This window comes from Tiliqua scincoides, chromosome 7 (genome assembly GCF_035046505.1).
Source record: "Tiliqua scincoides isolate rTilSci1 chromosome 7, rTilSci1.hap2, whole genome shotgun sequence".
Classification (NCBI taxonomy): domain Eukaryota; kingdom Metazoa; phylum Chordata; class Lepidosauria; order Squamata; family Scincidae; genus Tiliqua; species Tiliqua scincoides.
In genome coordinates, this window is record NC_089827.1 from 27,822,387 (window position 1) to 27,842,940 (window position 20,554).

The 20,554-nt window shown below is 42.0% G+C and overlaps 2 protein-coding genes across 4 annotated transcripts in view; one reads left to right on the forward strand and one right to left on the reverse strand.

The window, feature by feature from the left end:
• Positions 1-15,706, forward strand: part of DLD (dihydrolipoamide dehydrogenase) — a 23,682-nt gene extending 7,976 nt beyond the window's left edge. The window contains exons 7-14 of the mRNA XM_066633265.1: positions 1,788-1,931; positions 2,186-2,287; positions 3,631-3,821; positions 7,190-7,360; positions 9,812-10,001; positions 11,904-12,041; positions 13,758-13,847; positions 13,972-15,706. Coding sequence (XP_066489362.1) covers positions 1,788-1,931; positions 2,186-2,287; positions 3,631-3,821; positions 7,190-7,360; positions 9,812-10,001; positions 11,904-12,041; positions 13,758-13,847; positions 13,972-14,037 — 1,092 coding nt within the window. The 3' untranslated portion in view covers positions 14,038-15,706. The remainder of the gene's footprint in view (positions 1-1,787; positions 1,932-2,185; positions 2,288-3,630; positions 3,822-7,189; positions 7,361-9,811; positions 10,002-11,903; positions 12,042-13,757; positions 13,848-13,971) is intronic.
• A 1,886-nt stretch (positions 15,707-17,592) lies between these two features.
• The window catches only part of LAMB1 (laminin subunit beta 1), a 78,201-nt gene continuing 75,239 nt past the window's right edge, over positions 17,593-20,554 (reverse strand). For all 3 annotated transcript variants that reach the window (XM_066633263.1, XM_066633262.1, XM_066633264.1), the window contains 2 exons: positions 18,175-18,334; positions 17,593-17,883 (listed from right to left, as the gene is read on the reverse strand). In XM_066633263.1, the coding sequence (XP_066489360.1) occupies positions 17,750-17,883; positions 18,175-18,334 (294 nt within the window). In that variant the 3' untranslated portion in view covers positions 17,593-17,749. The remainder of the gene's footprint in view (positions 17,884-18,174; positions 18,335-20,554) is intronic.

A 20,554-nucleotide genomic window follows, 5' to 3' on the forward strand; every position in this document is an offset into this window, starting at 1 on the left:
TTGGAGTTGGCAGTTGCCCATGTCATTTTCTTTGTCTTAGTGGCCTATCAGGCAACCCTACTTGCCATTAAGCATGTTAGGATCCTGTTCAGTACCTTCAAAGCTAAATTTGTGTTATGTGGCAAGAGGTGTTGGAAAACTGTATGGACAATAAGCAACTTGAGTTCAAATCTCTCAAGAGCTAGGACAGCTCCTTGCCTGTGGTTCAAGTGAGAATTGAACAAGGGACCTATACTCATTAGTACAATGGTTCTCAAATTACAGTGGGACCCACCAGTGGCTTGTGACCCAATTTTGGTGGTTCACAAAACTGATAGGGCAGATCAGGCTGTATCAGAGATGTGCAGTGAGGTCCAGACCAGGGAAGGTAATGCACACTCACTTCTCCTCCTTAAGCTAAGTCTTGAAACATGCTCTCTCTATCCCCCCTGGAAATAAATAAATAAAAGTGTCTGGAGCACGCACACACTCCCCACCCCCCAATAATTTATTTTTTATAAACTCACCTCTTCTACTCAGAACTAGGGAGATCTAGCACAGGACTTCTGAAGCAACTAGAAAATGGCTGCTCCTGGTATTTTGGAGAGCCAGCCCACTGCACAGGCTCCCCTTTTTTTTATGGTTTTTTTTAACAGAAGAGAAGCAACTCTTCCTGCTGCCTTCCTAGAGCTTAATGATGCAGATGTCATGCTGTTTTTTCAATTGGCTAGCCAGCTGCCCTGCTTTTTTTTCCCCTTGCAGCTAGCTAACTTGCTGGAGGCAAGTTTTCCTAATGCCTCCCCAGAGACTGATGATACAAGCATTGTCTTTTTTTATTACTGGGCAAATGGAAGCAACTTTTCCTGGTGCCCCTCCTCTCCACTGTTTAAGTGCGTAGGCATTCCTACATATTTTGTCCCTTGCAAGCTACCATAGTGACTAGATGATTGGCAACTCTCCCTTCATGGATTATCTCCATCTCTGTGTGTGTCGTTTGCGTGCACCCTGCTTTAAATGGACTGAGCAGGGCAGAGAGGAGCAGATTCAAAAATGGGAAAGGTACATTTTTAAACTTGTTGGGGTCCTTTATTTTTCTTGCTGTGTTAAGTGAGGCTCTGCCTCCCTTGCCTACCGTGACTGCATGTCACTGGGCTGTATTCATCAAATGTTAAATAAACTGCTACTTGTGGGGTGGGGAGCAGTGCTACCCAATCACCATTATAGCCGCACCTCTTGGCATTTATAAATCAGGTAGCAGCCTCTAGGGCCTCTAAAAGGTTTGGGAACCACTGCACTAGTACTTGCTGAAGGGGGAGAACCTACTAGTGTTGTCTGTTTTTGCAGTGTTCTCTCACTGTTAAACCTGTGTTGCTCAACTTCCCTGTTTCTTTTAATTCTCATCAAAATTCAGATGCACTGAACCTCCTGATTTGTGCCATATTACCTCGTGTTCCTTTCTGGGTGAAGATATTAATTTGTGTAGTTTTCTCACAATTTTAAAAATGCCTGTCTGGCGTTATGTCTTGACACTGGGACTGGATTCTTGGTAGAAGAAAGCTCTTGTGTAAACTTAATGGAAAGATTGAGGTAGCTGCTTGAAGTCACCAAGCAGCGCCTCACTTTGGCTTGGTTGCCACAACTCTACCCGTAGAGAGAGTACAGTAACATTTCTACCCATCTACCTTCCTTACTGTATTAGATTTAAAAAGTAATAATTGCAGTGATGCTATGGTTTATGGTGTGACCAGATGAAATATTTTCTGAGGTAATTTGTTATAAGTCGAATAAACTTGTCTTCCTTTTGGAAGGTGACGCACGTGTCCGGTTTTGGAAAAATAACTGGCAAAAACCAGGTCACAGCAACCAAAGATGATGGCAGCACTCAGGTTATTAATACAAAGAACATCCTCATAGCTACAGGCTCCGAAGTGACACCTTTTCCTGGAATTATGGTATGATTGAGTTGGAAACAGTGCCCTTGCAATTTTTATATCCACAGAGTAATTCTTTGCCTAGTACTTTGTATTGTATCATTGTCAAAAGCAAATGCACTGCTTTTGGGTGTTACCTATGATAAATTGGTGGCAATTTACCTGCAGTATGATATTCTTATACAAACATCTGCCTTATTTGTCTTATTGTCAAATGTCATTTTTTCTTCTTTGAAATGTCATAATGTCATTTTTGTCCTTTGAAATGTGTTTAGATTGATGAGGACACAATTGTATCATCTACTGGTGCACTATCTTTGAAGCAAGTCCCTGAAAGAATGGTGGTCATTGGTGCAGGAGTCATTGGTGTAGAACTGGTAAGAAACTTCTCTTTTTTTCAGAGCCTCTAAAATTGTGTTGATGCTTGTTGCAAAAAACTGCCATCCTCCTTTCAGTTGCCATAGGAGCAGTAGTGTTGAGCTGTCAGTAGTCCCACAACCCAGCCAGAGTTAAATGGAAACCTTGATGGTATGAACTGCTATCTCCAAGTGCGCAGCAGGCACAGTTCTTGCTATCATAGCAGTCTTTTATTCAATTGCTTCATCTTAAAATCTTAAATAATCTTAATCTTAAAATGGGTATTACCAGTCTGACTACTGGACAGTAAAGAGGTAGTACTAAAAAATCACAACTAAGATGATTAGGTGGCATGTTTATCAGTCTTGACAAAGAACTATGTAATCAGTATGCAGTTAGCTTTTTTATAAGAAAACATTAACAGAACTCTGAGTGGTCATTACTCCCACTGCATTGCAAAATGGGGGGGGCCATATCTTTGGATCCCATATTCCTAAATTCATGTATTTGCAAATCGGGTCTGTGGGCCCTCTCCAGGCATGTGCTCCTTCTGGCACTCCGCTCCCCTTGCCTCTGGAGGGTCCTCTGAGCCTTCTGTCCGTGGTCTCTGCCAGGCTTAGACTGAGACCTAGAGGTGAAAAAAAATCATTTCCAGATTTTTTCATAAAACTGGAAGTGACGTTTTTAATGCATTAGGCCCAGTGAAGCTCTGGAGGGTAGGCATCCCCTCATATCAGTAGATTCAGGTATCTGTGGGCACATCTGGGGCACGTCTGTATATACCACGTTCAGCCATATATGAAGAATGTATTCTCTAGAATACATCATTTCTAGTACTATCTTTAGTGCCCAGGTGCTTATACAGCATAGAACAATAGTACAGCCCACATCCTGATGCACTCGTATTTGGAGGAATTCAGATAGAAAGCTAATACTTCAAACGTGCCATGTCGTAGATTTTATAAGAAAACCCAAGAAAAGGAGTTTTGTGTCATGCCCCAACCTTGTCGCATTCCAGGGCTAATAAAAGTTAGCAACTGTAGAAGGACTTTGTTACCAGCAGTACACTACTAAAATTCAAGTTAACTAGCTATTGTTTTCTAGTAGAGGAAATTATCTAGCAAGAAGAAGAAATTATCTAGCAAGAAAACTTGAATGATAGGATAATAGGTGTCCTGAGAAGATTACAGTGTGTCACTGAACTGCTGAAGATTTCTGGTAGTTTGTTTTCCTATGGTGAACATAGCTGTTTATCTGAGCAGTTTGTAGCCAAAACAATACACAGAACCTACTCAGTTGCATTCCCCCCCTTTTTCTTAAAATAAAATAAAAAGTTTTAATCTTGGGCTTGTGCTGATTGCAGGGTTCAGTCTGGCAGCGTCTAGGTGCAAACGTGACAGCTGTGGAGTTCTTAGGCCATGTTGGCGGACTGGGCATTGATATGGAGATCTCTAAGAACTTCCAGCGTATTCTCCAGAAGCAAGGACTTAAATTTAAATTGAACACAAAGGTTACTGGTGCTACCAAGAAACCAGATGGAGCGATTGATGTTTCGTAAGTGCTTTATATATAGATACTGATTTAGAGAAATAAGTGTTTGTTTTCCCTTAAAACCTAAATGACTAAAAAAAATTCCAGGTGCCTGTTTGCTTAGTGTTTTAAATATTTGAGAACAGTGCTTGGGATATTTGAAATATATTGTCATATCCGTGGTGAGACATCTAAAAATTTGTAGTCTCTCAGCCCTGATCAAAATTTGTTTTCAACATGGAAGCTGCTGTTATGAACTTACATCTACTGGCATTTCTTGTGCAGTGTGAGTTTTCATAATGTGCATTTGATAGAGTACAATTGAGTAGGGAACACAGTTTGCATTACATGAATCACTGTTATTTATAATGCAGTCATGTTTGGGACATGTAGGGGGGAAAATGCAATTGCATCTGGCTGGCTGGCTGCTCAGTCTCCTCCCTTTTCTTTACCTTTTTATCAGTTTGATTTCAGGTTCTGTAAATTTCACTGTGGAACTGCTGGGAATTCTTCCTGCCTTTAAAAGGGCTGTTTGGTACCAATAGTAGTGGTGTTGGTATATCTTTGTTATTGTAAGCCTGAAGCTCCCTAGTCCCTAACACACACACACATACCCCACACACACCCTGTGAACTAATTGTTTTTATAGCATGCTTTTTGATAACATGTGGTTTCTTAGGAAAGCAGCTATTGCATTATAGCAGAATGAACTATGTAGATTGTAAAAGACACAAAGCTTCCTGGGTAACCTTGGGCCAGTCACTTTCTCTCAGCCTCACCTACCTCACAGGGTTGTTGTGAGGACAACAGGAGAGGAGCAGCTGTGTACACCGCCATGAGCTCTTTGGAGGAAGGGCGGTGTAAAAATGTGAAAAATAAATAAATAAAAGATGTATTTAGGGGTAATATGGAAAAGATTTTCTTACCTTGCTCTTAACAAGTCTTGCTGCACTTAAAACCTAACCTCTTTATTCCATTATCAGCTTTTATGGGTTGCAAATATATTTGTTAGTTTTTAAGCTGCTACAAGGTTTTTCATTGTTTTTACTGTAGCAGAATAACATGTCAAGTCCTCTAGAAAATTATTAGCATGAAACACTCATACATATAGAAAGCTGTTAATTGTGGGTAACAGCTGGTAATTCATGTTAAAATTGGCTTCCTATACTACACACATTTACTTCACAGCAATGTTTCTAATGTAATAGATGTCAACTGGAAGTCTATTCACACTTAACCTCTAAGTGTTCAAGTCATGTACACTTAGTTTCATTTTTATTCCTTAGAATTGAGGCGGGTTGGTAAGGTCAGGTGGTGCAGGTCCACGTGTATTGGACTGTACATATATTTACCTCATTCCAGTGTTGCATTGAAGCATGGATTTGAGTTGAGTTGGGTGGAAAGTGAAAGGCTGTATTCCAGCTTTCCCACCCTGTGCAACTTTGCTTTTGAGGCAAACACAAAGAGGGCATGCAACTCAAATGGAAGTTGTAGCACAGTGGATAAGATGGTTCAGTAATATAGTTGACTTAAAGGAGTTATTTACCCCATCATTATTGATGCAGTTTTGTGGAGAAGTTGTCATGAGCTGATGATTTGGGTGTAAGCGAATAGTTTATGCGTTAGTGCAGGGGTGCCCAAACCCCGGCCCGGGGGCCACTTGCGGCCCTCAGGGACGGCCACTTGCGGCCCGCAGGAAGCCCCCAGTCTCCATTGAAACTCTGGCCCTCTGGAGACTTGCTGGAGCCCATGCTTGCCCAATGCAAGTGCTCTCAGCATGAGGGTGACTGTTCAACCTCTTGCATGAGCTGTGGGGTGAGGGCTCCCTCCACTACTTGCTGTTTCACATTTGTGATGCAGCAGTGGCAGCAAAGGAAAGAACGACCTTGCTTTGTGCAAGGCCTTTTGTAGATTTTGAGCTATTGCAAGACCTTCATTCAGTCATAGAAGTTCCATCTCTAATATATTAATGTATGTAAATTTATTCAAATTTGAAATGTAAATTAATTCTTTTTTCCCCGGCCCCCAACACAGTGTCAGAGAGATGATGTGGCCCTCCTGCCAAAAAGTTTGGACACCCATGCATTAGTGCAACTAACAATATTAATTAATTAATTAATTAGAATTTCTGTCCTGTCATTCACTCCAGAAAGGAGCACTCAAGGCAGCTAACAAATAAAATATGAAAACCATGAAAAAATAAGTATAAAAATCAAACATTTAAAAACAATAAACACAAACAAAACAATTGGTTCCCCCCCAAAAAAGAAGAAAAGGCCATGCCCCCTTGTGTCAGCCTTAAAAGGTTTGTGTAAATATAAAGGTCTTAAGCCCCTGTCGAAAGGACTCTAGAGAGGAAGCTGTTCTCAGCTGTAGGGGAAGGGAGTTCCACAAACAGGGAGCCACCACCGAGAAGGCCCTCTTTTTTGCCGCCATCCCCTTCACCTCCACTGGTGATGGCATATTTAGAAGGGCCCCTCTGATAGGATGTGTTGGATTGTATAGGCGGTCCCTCAAATACCCTGGACCCAAGCCGTATAGGGCTTTAAATGTCAAAACTAGCACTTTGAATTCAGCCTGGAAATGAACTGGCAGCCAGTGTAGCCGCTGAAGTAGTGGCCTGACTGAGTCGAACCGACGAGCCCCAGCAACCACATGGGCGACCGCATTCTGCACTAATTGCAGTTTCCAGACTGTCTTCGGTAAAAGCCCATAAAGCGCGTTGCAGTAGTCTAATCTGGATGTCACTAGGGCATAGGTCACCGTGGCCAGGTCTGAGCGACTCAGCGATGGTCGCAGCTGGTGAATCAGCCGAAGCTGAGCAAAGGCTCCCCTGGCCATAGCCACTACCTGAGAATCCAAAAGCAGCTGCAGATCCAGGATCACTTCCAAGCTGCGAACCTGCTCCTTCAGAGGAAGTGCAACCCCATTTAGAACAGGATAATAGTCCAATACCCGAGTCTTGGACTTCTGGACCAGGAGAACCTCTGTCTTATCAGGATTCAGTTTCAGCTTGTTTGCCCACATCCAGCTCCTAATAGCTTCCAGACAGCAGTGCAGAACTTTGACTGCCTTCTTGGAATCAGGAGGAAAGGAAAGAAAGAGCTGGGTGTCATCAGCATATTGATGGCACCCTACCCCGAACTTCTGGATGACCTCTCCCAGCAGCTTCATGTAGATGTTGAACAATATAATCACTTATTGCTTGTCATGATTTTAAAATATCTTTATTATGGCTTAACTATAGTCTTCAATAGTTGTAACATAGCTGTCTGTGGGATCTTAAATATATTATTCAAGCAATAATAATAGAAGAAATACTCAGAATTCAGTTAACTTATTAACACTTATTAACAATATGTGGCGTGTCTAACTGTGTTATTTTTCCTCAGTGTTGAAGCTGCTGCTGGTGGCAAGGCAGAAGTGATTACTTGTGATGTACTCCTGGTTTGTATTGGTCGGCGCCCTTTCACTAAAAATCTTGGTTTGGAAGATGTGGGTATTGAACTGGACAACAGAGGTAGAATTCCAATCAACAACAGGTTCCAAACCAAAATTCCAAAGTAAGTCAAATAATGGGATAGTTTTGATGATTAGAAGGAATTAAATTAATTTTGTCAAATGCTATTTATAAATTGGGTTTTGAACTTCAGGTACAGTTTTATTAACCTGCGATGGTTGAAAACGCTTTTGTTGGCCTGCCCAGAAGCAACAAGGAGCCAGCTGGGATGTGGCTCTGTCTCCCCCTCTCTGCCCAGCTCTGTACAGTGGTGCCTCGCATAACGAAATTAATCCGTTCCGCGAGTCCTTTCGTTATGCGAGTTTTTCGTTTTGCGAAGCGCATTTTCCCATAGGAATGCATTGAAATTTAATTAATGCGTTCCTATGGGCAAGAAAAGTCAGAACAAAGTCAAATTTGGTTTACAAAGTGTTTATTAAGTGCTCTTTAAAGGCATGCATACTGTACAGAGGATTTCAAAAACGGGGGGGGGATGCTGAGTGGGGAGCTTGAAGGTTGTAATCCTGTGCACACTTTCCTGGGAGTAAGCACAATGGGACTTACTTCTGAGGAGAGACGCACAGGATTGTGCTCTAAGCTGGGGAGGACAGAGCAGCTGCACTCAATTGCTTGCTTTTGCCGTGATCATGGGGGGAAACGTGAAGGAAATGGGGCAGTGAGAGGGTGAATGAGTGATGGGGGGGATGCTGAGTGGGGAGTTTGAAGGCTGTAATCCTGTGCAAACTTTCCTGGGAGCAAGCACAATGGGACTTACTTACATAAAGATCCTCCCCTTACTAGGGTGGACAGGATCATAAACTGACATGAAGATCCACCCCTTACTAGGGTGAACGGGATCATAAACTGACATGAAGATCCGCCCCTTACTAGGGTGAACGGGATCATAAACTGGCATGAAGATCCCCCCCTTAAGTCAAACCAAAACAACAACAAAAAATTCATCTTGCGAAGCAGGGGTCATAAAAATTTGTTGTGCGAGTTACCAAACTTCGCAAAACGCTTTCGTTCTGCGAGTTTTTCGCTGCGCGGGGCATTTGTTATGCGAGGTACCACTGTACTTTGTCGCCCAGCCAGAAGCAACAAAATGCCCCTAACGCAAGACCCATAGGTCTCTTGGAAGATGCAAACTGCTACGAAGGATGAGAGATGCTGGCAGCAGCAGTGGCTTTGAAGAGCAGAGGGGGGCATCGCTTGCTCTGTGTCAAGTTCCTGGTCTTGACAAGTGACTTGGCTTTCTTGAGAACAAGTTTTGATTCCCCCCCCCCCCGATTGAATGTTGCCAAACAAGCCTCTGTGTGTGTGTGTGTGTGTGTAGAGGTGTGTGTATAGATGGGATTGTGCAGATGTTGCATCCAAGCCATTGAAGGATGTTACACTAGATAAGGTAGGGTTGGGTGAATGTATTTCATACTTCTCTTCTGGTCTGATGAGTTTCCTTTCTTCCTCAGTTTGTGTGTGTGGGGACAGAGGAATGCGTGGATCAATGCTTTATGTCCTTGTCAGTCTGTTTCTACTTATCACACAACATAACAGTTGCCAGTGGGGGGGGGGGATGCAAATAAGATAAAAAGGCTCTGTGAGATGAGATTTGCTGGGCACTTTGGAGGGCTTCTTGGAAACATGCAACATTACTGTTGGGATGTTACGATAACAGATGTACCTTTGCTGTACAGCAAGTCAGCTCTTATGACATTTAATAGCCAGTTCAATGACAGTAAGCAATAAGACCTTCCATATAAGTCACATCAAAGTTATTTCCTTCACAGATTATTTCACAGTGTGGAATGGGTTGTATTGCCATGTATGCTTGCTCAATGTTACAAATATATTTTTTTAATCACATTTTTTTCAGGCACTTCGTTTTATAGTGCAAATTTGATTGCTGGATTGTTTGCTAAATTGTTTGAAATTTTCTTTTATTGGCTTTCCACCTGAGTAAGACAATAGTTTAAGTATAGGAAGCTCAGACTAATTACTCTGAACTTTTTTCTTTTTGTTTGTGTTCTTTTGTAAGGTGCCATATAGATAATAAGTTAGAACAAGACAAAGAGGATAAAACTGTTCAGTATGTGCCTTTGTCTGCCCTTGGGTTAAGGGGGAGAACAGCTAAGTTTCAAATAGGTTCTGAATATCAAAGTTGGTACCTTTCAGACTGTGTTTTTCTTAAGCTGCACTGATTTCACATGTCATATATTTAGGCCAATTGTAGCATTCAGAGTTACTTGTTCCAGAGGGAAGGGACACTGCAGTGGAGCACTGGAGTGGAGCAGCAGATCACTGGAGCACTCCAAACTGGAGACTGCTGCACAGTGAAAACTCCCTCCCTGCCCCAAGAAGCACTTACCATTCTGCTGCTCTGCCTCTTTGTTCGTCACCCATCTGGGCACAGGGACGCTCTGGGCAGTTGCGTCTGTGGCCCGGACATCCTGGTGCAAAGCTTGCTGGAACATGGCACCCAATGTGTCTAAAGCTTGCATTTCAATTTATCTGGCAGCATTTACGCTATTGGCGACGTAGTAGCTGGACCGATGCTTGCTCACAAAGCTGAAGATGAAGGTATTCTGTGCGTGGAGGGGATGGCTGGAGGGGCAGTTCACATTGACTACAACTGTGTGCCCTCAGTAATTTACACACACCCTGAAGTAGCCTGGATTGGCAAATCGGAAGAACAATTGAAAGAGGAGGTATTGTTCATGGTTTCTTTAATTGTACTCTCAGTGGAGTGGAGTTATTCACTTTTAAAAACTTGCTATCTTTATTGTATAGCATTAGCTAGTTTTCTGTCTAGTTTGTTAATGGAACAGGTAATGCCTTTTGCAGTAGCAATGAGCCAGGTGAAAACTTCTAATGAAAGTATTGAATGAATGTGAATGTATTCTGTGCAACACTTAGCATGTTTGTCTTTTATTCATACAGTTTGCCTGGTGTCTAGTGATCTATATTAGCTAGCAGGACAAGTGTTTTTCAGGAACAATGTGTGCTGAACTTTGTTGTTCAAGTTCTGAGTGTTATACATTCTTGCACCAGCAGGCGGCATGTCCCTCTCCCACAGCCTCTTAAGTTGCCCCACTCCCTTGATGCTCATTTAAAAAAAAAAAACAACACCAAATTCCATAATTGTTCATGTAATTCAATCTGGTTATGCTCAAATCATTGTATTCATATTTTATTTTGCTTTGGTAGGAAATGTAGAACAAGCATTTGTTCTAAGGGAGGAAAGTATGAAAAGTTAAATACCGCTTTGTATCCATCATACGTCTGTTAGTTCCTGTAATTTATTTTATTTATTTTTCACATTATTATATCACCCATCCTCCAAGGAGCTCAGAGCGATGGATATAGTGCCACCCCTCCTTTTATCCCCATAACAACACTATGAGGTAGATGAAGCTGAGAGACGGTAACTAGACTACAGATAATTGTTCCTTGGGATTCATTTTATATTGTTCCTGACCACAGATAGATAACAGTGGGTAAGATCTACGGTAACACCAGCCATGTCACTGGTGACATTCCGCTCATGCATGAGGGTTTTAAAATTTCTTAAATAAAAAAAGTAAAAATAAAATGAATTCCTTTTAAGAGCAGCCCCTGGAAAAGTTCTTCTCAAGGTTGCACCCCCTCTTTAGAGCAGCACCCATCTGTCATGGGAGAAGTTGTCCCTTCCTTCAAGCACAAGTGGAAGACCATCAGCCTGTGTACAGGGGTTTGGCACTCACCCAACATAAATTGCTTGTGACAAGGTGTTTGTAGGAATAAGACAAGAGAAGCAAAGTAAGAGAGAAGTCTATTCTGTATGAAGAGACAGTCTGAACATGTATACCAGACATTTGACAAGTGAGTTCCAAGAGATTTCCTCTCTAAGCCTGGTTCTCAGGGCTGAATTAGACACAATCCTGGTTGTTCTTTGTGATGCCTGAAGCTTCTGCAATCTTGTAGAAAAGGTACGGAGATTTACAGAGAACAAAAGGCTTGTGGGTGAGAAGAGCTTAACCTTTCCCTTCCTTCAGTTTGTCTTTCTGTAGTTTGTTTCCTAATTAGGTTTTTCTCAGTTAATCTTAATTCCAATATAAGGAAGTGTTTGGAGGGGGTATGTGTGTATGTCTGTTCCTCACCCTTATGCTCCTTAAATCTTTTTCCCCCAAGCCCCAAATTTTTCATGTGATTGCAGTAGAACTAGGTTTAAACAGCATGATCCATTAGCTGTCATGGCAGTTGGGATCTCAGTGAAGTTGTAACCCTGTGTCTGGGCTGAACCATATCAGGCAACAGGTAGAGACTCATAAGGCTGATGTCTCGACCATACAAGAGATTCGCTGCATATAGGAATCTAAAATGTCTGAGATAAGGTTAGGCTAGAACTCTTCTCACTGATGCCTGGTTTTCTACATGGAGGGAATATTTTGTACCGAATAGTGTTCAGGCTTGTGAGCCTCCACCTGATGTGGTAGAGCCCAGACACAGGTTCTCACGCATCCGTGAGAATTAGGCCTAGCTACATGCAGCAGGAAAGGTGCTAGACCACGTGTTACTTGGTTCTTCCAAGTGCAGGAGCTACATTTCATTATTTTATAATTACTTTTTAGGGAACAGAATACAAGGTTGGCAAATTTCCATTTGCTGCTAACAGCAGAGCTAAGACCAATGCTGACACAGATGGCTTGGTGAAGATACTGAGTCACAAATCAACAGACAGGATGCTTGGGGCTCATATTCTAGGCGCGGTGAGTACCAGATGGAATCCTCATGTGTTGCAGAGCTGTCAAATCCTTTTTACCTTTTGGTGCTTAGAAATACATGGTATTTAGCTGTGCATAATGCTGGCCCCTCCGCATGTGCTGGTGGCTTGGAGTTCAAAATATCTTTGTATTGTTCATTACAGGTTGCTCACCTTTCCCTCTTCTTACTAGTCCTTTCTCTTCTTTATACCTCTTGCTGTTCTGCATAACTTTTCTTCCTCAGTGTGCAAGGAAAGTGTTGGGAAAGTTGCTATCACAAATAGTGCATCCATAGATAATTTAAATAAACGTATGTTTTTTTGTTAAATAATTTGTTCCATTGTAGAACTGATACAGACTTAAATAATGCAAGAGCTCCCAAGTTCCCTAGTGATCTTGTGGTTTTTCATGTTCTGAAGTAGTTGACAAGTGACTTCTGTGTTGAGGTATCCCCTACTTTATGCTTTGCAATGTTAAGCTTTGACAAAGCAGGATGGAGATGAGTGGAATGTCATTCTTTTAAAAATTAAGGAGCACCACTTCCTGAAAGGCACCAGTATGTATTTTGCATTCAGAGCTAGGTGTGATTGATGTTGATCACCCAGTTGTTCAGCATCCTGCGAATAATAACTGCATTTTTTTGAAGCAAGTGTGTAGCCCTTATGGCTATGAAGCTTGCCTGGAATGTTGGAGCATTGCCTTCAGAGCCAGAAAGTAGGAGGAGAGGGCTTCAGTGCCCTTTGTACTTTATGGTCTCTACTTATGATGAGGAAAAGCAGGATAAATGATGTAGGAATGCTGATTGGTGCTTGTCAGTGAATCAAGTGCACATGCACAGAAACAGCACACACACTTTATTTAGTTTTCTCAGTGAAATAATTACAAACTTCAGAAGAGGAAGGAGAAGGTGCTTTCTTAGAGCCATTCCTCCTCCTTACCTAAGTATAGAGTACTTACCTCTATAGTACTAGTCTTAGTACTTACCTAAGTATGCCTTACCTAAGTATAGTGTTCTCTCTACAAAACAGCTGTTTCATTCATGAACAGATTTGAACAATTGATCACAAGTCACATGACTCATCAGGTGATAGTCTTGCCAGTGTATGTATACGTGCATAATGTCAACTTTTGATACAGGTCCAGCCTATTTATACATGGATTTTTTATACACGGATTTGACTCGACACAAATGGCCCCCTGCAAATGAAAAGGAATGTGCTATCCCTGTAGAAGGGGAAAAATGCACCCCTTTAGAATCAGTTTAAAAAACTGAACAGTCCTTTAACAATCGCCTCCTTAATGAGAGAAAGAGAGGGCAGGTGGCTGACAATCTATCAGTCCTTCTCTCTCCAGCAGACCCCTCTGTTCCCCCTGAGCATGGGAAAGAAAGGTGATCATTTTGCATTGGTGAAGGGAGGGGCTGAGTGAAGCGCCTTTGTAAGTGCTTGGAGGATGACCAATTGATGGATTATCTTCTTAATGACTCTTATCTTATATCACAAAGGTCAGCAAGGCTGTTTTTAAATCACTGGAGCAAAGAAACTTTGTTTTTTCAATTAATTTGCTATAGTGTGTTTTTTGCCATCCATGTGAGTGCTTGGAACGGAACCCACGCAAATGAGGCTCAACCTGTAAGTTTATTTTTGTAGCACAGTACACAGTGCTGTTTGTAGGTGAAGTCATGTTGTCCCTTGCATTTATTACTTGTGGTGTTCTTTGCAGGGTGCTGGAGAAATGGTTAATGAAGCTGCTCTTGCAATGGAGTATGGGGCATCGTGTGAAGATGTAGCCAGAGTTTGCCACGCACATCCAGTAAGTTAGTGTGAGGTGTTTTAATTCTGTGAATGCATGTGAATTAGGATCCAGGTAGTTGCACCTGGTTGGTTTCTTATACTCCTTCATCACTTTCTTAATTACTTTCTTTTGTTCCCAACAGACTGTATCTGAAGCCTTCAGGGAAGCCAACCTTGCAGCATCATTTGGCAAAGCGATCAACTTCTAAAGTGACAAGAAATCCGTAACACACAAAGCACATTTTCCTGTGAAAAATGACTGAGGGCTTTGTGGAATACAAGGCCTTTTGAATAGTTCTGGGTCTTAATAAAGTGAACTTTTGTCTAAAACATGAAATATTTAAACAGAAGGTTGGTGTTAAAAGACCCAACAGCTGTATATTATAAATGTATTTGCATTATTGCTTGTTTGTACATTCTAAATTTTGTAGTATGCAAGCGGTGGCATTGACAGCTTATGATTGTGGAACATTGGAAGTTTCCATTATGTACTCTGGTAAAATACAATGCTGATAATATCCAGTGTTGTTCTGTCATTGCCAAGGAACTGATACGCCAGTGTCATGGTACTAAACATTTGCCTCTATCAATCACAATGCTGTTGTGGTAATATTTGTAGCGAAACAGATAATAGATTTCATCACAACATTGATTTTTTTAAAGTTACTTGAATTGAAGCTAGTAATCTTCTAAGTGATTGTCTTTGAATCACAATGTGGATTACACAGCAGAAAATGGCATAAAAGTGGGTTGACTCCACAAATAGCCGTTTATATCCAAACATTTTTTCATATCCAAAACATCTCCATTGTAATGAAACATTTGGGGAAAAAATCAGGTTGCAGAGAAACAAGGCAAGAACATCCAGCCTTGCTCAGTCTCCTTTGAGAGGAATCTTGGTTATAAAACTGTAATACCATCTCTAGTTAGTGAAAATGGCAGGCGGTGTGTGTGTGTGGTAAACAGCAGGGCCAGTTCTGATGTAATGCCAAACCATTGTTTTAGGTGAGTAAACCTAAAGGAACAGCATACTCACCAGCTTCTTTACTTGTGCAGGAGGAGGAGGATGAAAATTCCTTCAATTTACAGCAGACAACAGTTATGCGTTAGGTAGAAACTTGCAGAACTGTGGTTAGAGTTGGGACAAAGTAACAAACTATAGTTTCATATTCTGGCTTGTTTAACAAACAAGTTTCATGATTTTGTATTTAATAGTTCCATGTTCTTGTAGTGGAAGCTTTCATTATCTGCAAGACAGTAGTGCATCTTTAGTTTAGCATTACACTTCAACTGGGCCAACACCACTGTGGCTGGACAAATAATCTGGACAAAGATGGGATCTGAATTTTGTTTGCTGCTTGCAAGCTACTTTAGCCTCACAATTTTGTCTGTTTTATATTTTTATCACCTGGCATGCTACTTTGTGATTATTTTTCTGCTGGTGCGGATGTGTACAGATGGCAATATTTTGCGGCATGATTTATAGAGGTCTTTCACTGCTCATTTCTGCCCTCTCTGATGTTTTCAAGAAGGCTTGCATCTATGAATATTGCATTGCATCTATGAGGAGTTAAATTTATTTGCTGGGCATGTCTTTGTCTAGACACAGAGCAGTCACCAGAGGGGTGTGTGATGGTGCTTGGCATAGAACTGAGAATCTCCAAGATGCAAAAAAACAAGGCTTTGGGATCACAAAATTATATGAAAAGCAAACACTTTTTCAAGCTTTCCTAGCTGAAATATGAAGAGTAACTTATTTAAACCTACAATGACAAACTGGTTTGCTTCCTTGCAGATAATGTATCATGCAGCTGCAGACATTAAGGATAAACTATAACTCAAATCATTTATAATAAAATAACAAACTGTCCCTTATAATTGCTTTGGATCTAGATTACCATGAATGGAAAGCAAATAGGTATTTGCAGAACAAATGGCTAAGAGTTCATGCAGTGCTATAATAGGTAATTCCAGAGTGGTTTTTGTACCATTTGAAGAAGGTGCATTGGCAGTTTGAGACTGGTACTGACCTACCTTTGCAAGGAAACAAGTGAATGCTCAAAGACAATACTGTAAGCAGTGTTTGAGAGTACTGCTGTGGTAGCCTGAGAAGTGTTCATCTGTGCAGCCATGAAAGTAAGAAATAGGGGAATTTCTGGTTGCTAGCATCCCATTTTCAACTGTGTAACCATAAAGGCTAGGCTCTGTCCCATAACACCACATAATATTGACAAACACCACATAATAGTGACAAAACATAAGTTGCATAGGCTTTGAGTCTTGCTTGTTAGTTCAGTTAGGCTAAGGTGGCAATATCTGTTGGGCTAGATCAGAGCTGTCCAAAGTTTTTGGCAGGAGGGCCACATCATCTCTGACACTGTGTCGGGCCGGGGGGGGGGGAAGAATTAATTTACATTTAAAATTTGAATAAATTTACATAAATTAATATACTAGAGGTGGAACTTATATGAATGAAGGTCTTGCAATAGCTTAAGACCTATAAAAGGCCTTGAACAAAGCAAGGCTGGCCTCTTTGCTACTGCATCACAGATGTGAAACAGCAAGCTGTGGAGGGAGCCCTCACCCCACAGCTAACATGAGAGGTCAGTCCCCTCATGCTGACAGCAGTGTAGGCTCCAAGTTTCCAGAGGGCCAGAGGCTCATTGGAGACTGGGGGGTCTCCCTGAGGGCCATATTGGGAGTCCTTGAGGGCTGCAAGTGGCCCCAGGGCCAGGGTTTGGGCACCCCTGTTCTGGATGATGTGCTTTTATTAATTTACTTTTTAATTTATTTATTTATTAATTTAAAGAAAAAGCCTCTACAGGAGGTATCTTGTTGCTAAGAAGGTTATTTTATTGCGCAAAACAGATATGGAAGTAACTTTGCTAGTAGTCCTAAAAGTTTCACTTGTTCTTTTTAAACTTCAGACACTTGAACAAATGTATTTTTTGGTTTAGTTCCTCAAATATTACAAGCATTATCCAAATTGGTAATTGCAGACAAGTTTCAAAACTGCTGTCTGTATCCAGCAGTGTTAAATAGGGATTAAATATTAATAGTTTAAATATGTTAAATGTGTTCATACAGTGCAAGAAAGGTCATTTCTATGTGTTATATGTCTTTGTTACTTTGATCTTGCAGATGTTAGTTTCTCTGTAGCTCTAGTTTACAGAATAAGGGTTTAGGTTTTCTAACATCTACCAACAGACTGGAGGGAATTTCATAACAGCTTTCTTTTTTACTAAGCCCACTGTAAACAAAGTGCAATGTTTGACTAGAAAGTTAAAAACCTGTGCATTAGGCATGAGTCCTGTAATTCACAGTTAGTAGCCAATTTTAATAAAGGAATTGCCTGTGACAGTGAATTCCTATAAAGCAGGGCTCAGGCTTCAACTGAGTACCACAAGCCTCAGGCTATCTGCAGCAATGTGGGTGCCTGCTGGGGGAAGCCACAGCCATTTCTATTACAGTGATGGTACATCAGTGCATTTGGTCAGAGGGAGGAATTGCAGGTTCATACTCAGCTGGCTTCCACCTGGTTCTGTAAAGCTGACAATTCCATCAGAATAGTCATAGGTCAAGTGGATGAGGCACGTGTATCTAGGACATTATGGCATCCTATGTGCAGTGCTTTAAGGCCTCTAAATCACAATTAATTTGTTGAAACTCCCATCTGTGGAGCAAAATTTTTTATTAGAGTACTTTAAATGGGTTAATCAAATTCATCATTGGGGTAATGAAAGTAACATTAGTTAAATGAATCATTTTGTTACAAAAAGTTATATTTTATTGAATGTAAGAAGTTCATCTTTGGTTTAAGGTCTTAAAGCTCATATTTAACCTTATCAGGTTATCAGTTGAACCCTAAGAGGAAGGAAGACATTCTTTTCTTCTTAGATAATTTGCTCCCTTTCCCAATTACTAGCAGGTGCTGTAAACAGCAGCTTTCTGGCTGATTGCTTGCAAGAGGCTGCGGACTGTTTCTTCCAGTTGCACCAATTGCTTGGCTTTATCTTCCAGGACTCTTTGATTCTTCTCATATGTATTTTCTAATTCTGTAAGAAAAGGAGACATGGGAGAGGGTTATTCTAACAGCAAACCAAGTATGTGGGGCAATTTGAAGAGTGAATGTGGAACTGGCAAGAAGTGAAGTCTCCTTGTACCAGGTTTAACCTTTCGTGAAGAGAGAGGGAGTTCCAGTAATAAAAAAATTATTGCCACCTTTAATCTACGGTAATTGCATCTACATCGTGGTGCTGTGAAAATAAGGTGGGGAAGGAGTTTATCAGCTGTAATAAAAGCATATTTTTCCTATGTTTTAAAGCCTTTTCTGTGTTGGGTTTTACCCTTGAGCAGCTGAAGTTTGCTGTTTGCTTGATCCAGCAGTACTTTAGCTTCGTTCTGTAGTGCTTCTGCTTTTTTCCTGGCCTCTGCAGACTCTCCTGTTTTCTTGGCAATTAAGCTTTCTACTGTCTTATATTTGTCATTCACGCTGTTGTCTAGTACCTGCAGTTTTGATAGTGGGACACAAGATGGCAGTATTATTCTGGAGAAAAATAAGTTCCTTTGCTTCGACATCCTTACCTTTTACAAGCAACTGGGATCTGCTGGGCAGAGACCCCACCCAAAATACATAGAAGGACTCTAAGTATGATTCAAGCATATTTTCTCTTTCCTTGCTACTTTATCCCATGGAGAGAAAAACTTATCTATGGTGGTCATACTGTTACTAGCATTTCGAAAGAGTCACAGTTGAACCGGGGGGGGGGGGGGGGAGATGCACTGACTTTTGTACTTGCAAATTTTTTTAAAATGGTGCAGTTATCTTTAACTTTGGTTAGGAAATGAATCAAGATTCCCTTTAGGAATTTTGCCTCTTAAAACTGCATTAAACAATAAACCAGCATTATTTTATCTTATAAGTAGATTCTTTATGCAGAAGATGATAGTACTTTGGGCATTTGCTTTCGCAAGGGAAAGTGGGTTATAAATTCAAAACTTTGAAATATTATACATTTAAAGAAAAGATTGCTATGGTCAAAATTATACATAACCGTAGAGAAATGCATGGCAGACAGATTTCTGCTGGAATTAGCCCTTTTTAGATGACAAACAAGCTGCAATATGTACCGTATTTGCCGGCATATAAGATGACTTTTTTGCCCTGAAAAACATGCCTCCAAGTGGGGGGGGTCGTCGTATACGCCGGGTGCACTTCAGTTGGGATAGACAGTAGCCTCCCGATGCCCGCCCACCTCATTCTACATACCGTCCAGTATCGCGTGGTATCTAGCGCGGCTGCGGGGAGCATCAGCAGCGAGACATGGGTGCCAGCCTTTGCGGCGTGACCGGCCCATTCTGCTCAGCGGGAAGCAGCGGCGCTCCGGCCTGCCCCTTGTCTACGCAGAGTCGCCCCGCCTGCGCTTGGCTCCGTCCTCGCCGGCGGACGGACTTCCAGAGATGTCCCCACCGCTTCTGGCCGCAGACCGCCCCGCCTGGCTGGCTGCGCAGGGAGGGGGACTCGGGGGGCGAGCCTAGCCACGCTTGCCTGCGAGTAAGCCCCGTTGGCTATAGCCGGACTTACTTCTGAGTAGACAGGCACAGAATTGGGCTCTCAGGCTGCCATCCTAGTCACACTTTCCTGAGAGTAAGCCCCATTGACTATAATGGAACTTACTTCTGAGTAGACATGCATAGGATTGGGCTCAAAGGCTGCAGTCCTAGCCACACCTACCCAGGAGTAACCCCCATTGACTATAGTGGGACTTAGTTCTGAGTAGACATGCACAGAATTGGGCTCTCAGGCTGCAAGCCTCTCTATACTTTCCTGGAAGTAAGCCCCACTGACTATAGTGGGACTTACTTCAGGGTAGACATGCCTAGGCTTGGGGTCCCAGGCATGCAGGTGCCCGCTTCTCCTCCCCTAGACTCTTCTTGCCAGATTCCTGTCCTGGAAAGAGCAACTTTGGTTCAGGTTCGAACGAGGCAAGTTTCTGGTCCTCATGGGCACCGAGAAGGGACGCGACGCTTCGAAGTGAGTACCCCGATGGGCAGGAGGTTCCAGCTGTTTCTGGCCGCTCTAGCCTGCAGATGAAGGATGGGGGGTCTGCTTGTTCTTTTGAGGCGAGCGATGTTGCTGACTGGCGAAAGGAAGTGCTTCTTCGCCGGATACATAATTGGGGTGTGGAATTCACTGCTACTGGATGGGGGGTGACTCTAAAGAGGATCAATTCAAAGGACCATGTTTTGAGTTCAAATTGAAACCTCCAAAACTATCAGAGGGGCTAAAACACAGGGAAGGTTACAGCATTGGGGTCTTTGTAGCTTGGAAGACAACGGAGGGGCCTGATTAAAGCAGTAATCCTATTTTATACATTCACCTGGGAGTAAGGCTACAATCCCATCCCATTTATCTGGGAGTAAGCTCTATTGAGTATAATGGGGCTTACTTCTGAGTATACATGCATAGGCTTGGGCTCTAAGGTCCATTAAGGTGGGTTACTTCTAAGTTGACAAGCATTAGGATTGCACTGACTGACAGAACTCCCTTGCCCTCCCTCTCTCCACGGGGTCATTCAGTGAAACTGATCTGTGAGAGAACTAGGAGGGACAAAAGCAAGTATTTTTTCACAACGTGCAGAGTCTCTGGAACTCATTGCCACAATATGTGGGGATGGCCATGAGTTTGGATGACTTTAAAGGGGATTGGAGAATTCATGGCTATTT